Source organism: Anarrhichthys ocellatus, unplaced genomic scaffold (genome assembly GCF_004355925.1).
Source record: "Anarrhichthys ocellatus isolate YVR2014 unplaced genomic scaffold, GSC_Weel_1.0 scaffold21, whole genome shotgun sequence".
NCBI lineage: Eukaryota > Metazoa > Chordata > Actinopteri > Perciformes > Anarhichadidae > Anarrhichthys > Anarrhichthys ocellatus.
The window spans coordinates 4,128,225-4,132,048 of record NW_022280051.1 but is presented as its reverse complement, the minus strand read 5'-3'; the positions used below and the strand labels follow the sequence as shown (position 1 = coordinate 4,132,048).

The 3,824-nt window shown below is 40.6% G+C and overlaps 1 protein-coding gene across 2 annotated transcripts; it reads left to right on the top strand.

Moving 5' to 3' along the window:
- The first annotated feature begins 1,129 nt into the window (after positions 1 to 1,129).
- Positions 1,130 to 3,212, top strand: rps16 (ribosomal protein S16). 2 transcript variants are annotated; one of them, XM_031859056.1, is made up of 6 exons: positions 1,130 to 1,185; positions 1,276 to 1,327; positions 1,792 to 1,893; positions 2,183 to 2,279; positions 2,396 to 2,443; positions 3,026 to 3,212. In XM_031859056.1, exons 2-6 carry the CDS (start codon positions 1,280 to 1,282, stop codon positions 3,169 to 3,171), a joined length of 441 nt encoding a protein of 146 aa, XP_031714916.1. In that variant the 5' UTR covers positions 1,130 to 1,185; positions 1,276 to 1,279; the 3' UTR covers positions 3,172 to 3,212. The 2 variants fall into 2 exon arrangements, with proteins under 2 accessions (XP_031714916.1, XP_031714917.1); XM_031859057.1 differs by having other exon boundaries at positions 1,162 to 1,185; positions 1,276 to 1,331.
- The last annotated feature ends 612 nt before the right edge of the window (positions 3,213 to 3,824 follow it).

Below are 3,824 nucleotides of genomic sequence, written 5' to 3'. Positions count from 1 at the left end.
TCAAAAAACAAAAAGCACCACAAAATGAATAAAAAGAAGGAATTTGTTTTTTATTTAAGCCAGCTATACCTTTGTGTTCAATCGCTGGCTGCACTGTATGACACACGACCCCCCCCCCACCACACATTCAACCTGAGTGGCAGCTCACAGCAGTACGTGCCCTTCCCCACCACCAGCAAGAAGATCCAGCCAGCACCTCTGCTCTCATGTGCGGAAGAAGAGGTTCACGACCGTTGCTTGGCAATGAACGCTGCGTCGCAAATAAAGATTCGTGCTCACCACCATGGGAGATGGAAAAATTGAACCCTGTCCTTTTATAGAATATGGAATACAATGAACTGTCACATTGAGAGAATAACAGGCGTTGAGCATAAGCGGGTACAAAATGAAATCATTCAGGAGGTTGAATGGGATGGGGCCCGAGATTATCCCAGACACAATAATAATAGGTTACATATGTTGTATAAAATAAAAAAATAAAATAAATTCTGTTCATCTCACGTATCATTTGCTATAAGAGCTGTACATATTCACTTCAGACTAAAGTTCTGCTTATCATGTGATTTCACATTTTTATAAAGTACAAAAAAAGTCACAAAAAACTGTTGTATTATCATTAAAAATATAGTCATGACCTGAAGTCCGGGGTGTTAAGCTAACAGGTGTTTGTTTATTTTTATACATAACCACATTAACCTCTTAGAGCTTTAACTAAAACATTAAATCAAAAATCTTACTCAGTTACTGTATATAAAATCTACATTTCTCATTCACAGATTGCTCATAGCATATTATGGGGTAATGGTAATGATGACAATGGAATGATGGTGATAGAAGAGTTAGTGGAGATATAAACCCAGTGTGCATAAATAATGGAACTGGGACAAGATTTAACATAAGAACAGGGACAGAGTCTGCAATAAACCTTACTTTAGTATCTAATTCATTGGCAGGTCCTGGGAGGTAATAAGAGGCACAGAGTGTTGGCAAGGATCATATTTGTTATATCATGTTAAGCAATCTAAGTGAATCTTCTATGGATATATGACAGTAAAATGGAGGTAGAGCGATAGCAACTGTCGCAAAACCTACCCCAAAGCACGTCTGAAGTGTCGTGCAACAGCCCCTGATTTTCTGCACGAGAAACCCCGTCGGTCTCTCCGTAAGGCACCCTAGCTGAAGACGGTATGTTTGTCAGCCTGATCCGTTTAAATAGTATATATTATACGTATTCACCGGTTTCTAGTGTAACACTTTTTCCTCTCTGTGTTTCAGAAACATGCCAGCGAAAGGTCCTTTGCAATCTGTCCAGGTTTTTGGACGTAAAGTAAGTAATATAAAGAGTATTGCACATGTGGTGGTGTGACTATCATGTCTTGCTAGCGCACATTAGCTACTTTAGCTAACGTAATGCGTTAGTGTGTCGGTTTATCACCGTGTTGTAGAGGCCTATATTGATCTAGACGTCATGAAACATTGTTTCAAAATCGGGCTTTTTTCCCTGCATAGCGTTACTCTATCGAAGCTTGAGTAGCTAGCTAGCTAGCCAGCCTGGCTGCTAGCAATGGTTGTGCTTTTAATACCTAAAACAGGATGTCAACGTTGATTTTAGATCACGTCTCTTCACACAAACAAACACCAATTTCTTACTTAATTGATAAACTCGTCTACCTTTCTCACAAACCTAATGTTTGCATTGAAACGGAACGCTACAGTGTTGTTCACGTATTACACGTGCAGGTTAAAGTTGGTTTTATATGGTATCTGATGATGATGATGCTTCTGTCGTAGAAAACCGCCACAGCAGTTGCTCACTGCAAGAGGGGCAATGGCCTGATCAAAGTGAACGGCAGACCCCTGGACATGGTGGAGCCTGCCACCCTCCAGTACAAGGTGAGTCCTAAGGAGAGAGGGGGTTAACATCAGGGAGCACATGGCTGGTGGTGGGGGGGGGGGGGGGGAAAGCACTGGTGGGGATGAGCAGTTCAGCACAACAAGTAGTTGTAACCTCTGTATCTAACACCATGCATTTTAAGACTAAACAAAGAGATGGGTTACTGCCCTTGTCCTAGCAGCTGACATCAATATTCAACAACATTGATTACTATCCTATCACTACAATCCTGGTTGCAACAATTGTTTCCCTTATTCAATGGTTTTCATCTTTTTGTGTGCTTTTTAGCTTCTGGAGCCAGTGCTGTTGCTGGGCAAGGAGCGTTTTGCTGGTGTGGACATCAGAGTCAGAGTGAAGGGTGGTGGACATGTGGCACAGATCTATGGTAAGCAGAACTTCAATTATGAGTTTGTTGCTTCATATTTATCCATCAGCAGATATCGTGTCTTAGGATTTTTACCCTTTCTGCCATTTATTGTTGTTGTTGTTGTTGTCTTCCAGCTATCCGTCAGGCCATCTCCAAATCTCTGGTTGCCTACTACCAGAAGTGTGAGTATGACGTTTTGTTCACTGCACAAACATCACTCACTCTTTTGAGAAAATGCACGCTGTTAAGATTTCAACCAAATGAACAGAGGCCCGATGAGTGGGAACTGATTTCCAGACGTGTTCACTAATGGTAACATTGATGCATGGACATAAACGGAGGCTACAGATCCGAGGACGTCCCAGACAGCTGAAAGGTTGTCAAATAACAAATCAGGATAGTCAAAATACGACGCAACACTCAAAATAGTGTTATTGTGTCAGCATTTCAACATGACACGGTAACAGTTGGAACACGAGCTGTCAATTTGTTTTAATCTACATTAGTCCATATTGTGCAAATTTCATCACATTAGTCGCGTGACACGGATTGCCTTGTTCTTGTAGAAACAACCTGTTACAACCACTTCAGGGAATTCTTGTTGAATGAGAAAGTTATTTTGTTACAAAAGGTCATTTGGGTGTGAACATCTGCATATACATAGTGCAGTGTTTATTATACTTATGGTATTCTGTACAAACCTAGTATGCAGAGTGTTGGAACACTTTGGATAGAGAATAACTTTCAGCGTTTTTGTCCTGCAGATGTGGACGAGGCCTCCAAGAAGGAGATCAAAGACATCCTGATCCAGTACGACAGGACCCTGCTGGTCGCCGATCCACGTCGCTGCGAGTCCAAGAAGTTCGGTGGACCCGGAGCTCGTGCCCGCTACCAGAAGTCCTACCGTTAATCCCCCTGTACATTTTCTTAATAAATTGGAGGAACAAAGAATTGAATTTGTCATTTTTTTTTTTTTTTTCATAAGACTGTACAGACGGCTTGCTTGCATCCTCTCTTGCTCGTTTTTTCAGTGAGGGATGTTTGTGTAGTTCAAATCGCTTGATTCATTAAGAACGAAACACTTAATAGTTATTTTTCTTGGTCACATGGCACAAAAATACATGTTGACGGTGAACTACATATTTCTCTTGACATGGTGTCAAAAGTGTCGAGACATAATGGATGTTCTAGTAAATGTGTATTTACAGCATTAATTCATGATGTTGCTCTGCTCTTTTGAGGGACTCTGCTATATTTTTATCTCTCTCTTTAATGAGCAGCATCGTTTTGTTCTACTGAATGAGGCCAAGAAAGAATAAAGTGACCTTACACTACTATACACACTAATTATCCGTTCTGTACACCTCAGAACAGATGTTAGAACTAAGGTTTTTCTAGATATTTTATTTTGAGTTTAACGTTTGTTCTTACAATTGGTCTTGTCCCAAGATTTTGTTTGATAATTCTTGTGATTTAGTATTTTTATTGTTAGTGGTGGTGTTTTTGAGAGTGAAAGATGAGAGAAATTGAATCATCAGAGGTGCCATAGGCCTGTGTCACAGT

What these genes read in the sequence shown, in the direction of transcription:
- rps16 (XM_031859056.1), top strand. Translation starts at nt 1,280, where the DNA reads ATGCCAGCGAAAGGTCCTTTGCAATCTGTCCAGGTTTTTGGACGTAAA. An exon ending in TCCAGGTTTTTGGACGTAAA is followed by an intron (nt 1,328 to 1,791) that starts GTAAGTAATATA and finishes CTTCTGTCGTAG; the next exon opens with AAAACCGCCACAGCAGTTGC. An exon ending in CTGCCACCCTCCAGTACAAG is followed by an intron (nt 1,894 to 2,182) that starts GTGAGTCCTAAG and finishes TGTGCTTTTTAG; the next exon opens with CTTCTGGAGCCAGTGCTGTT.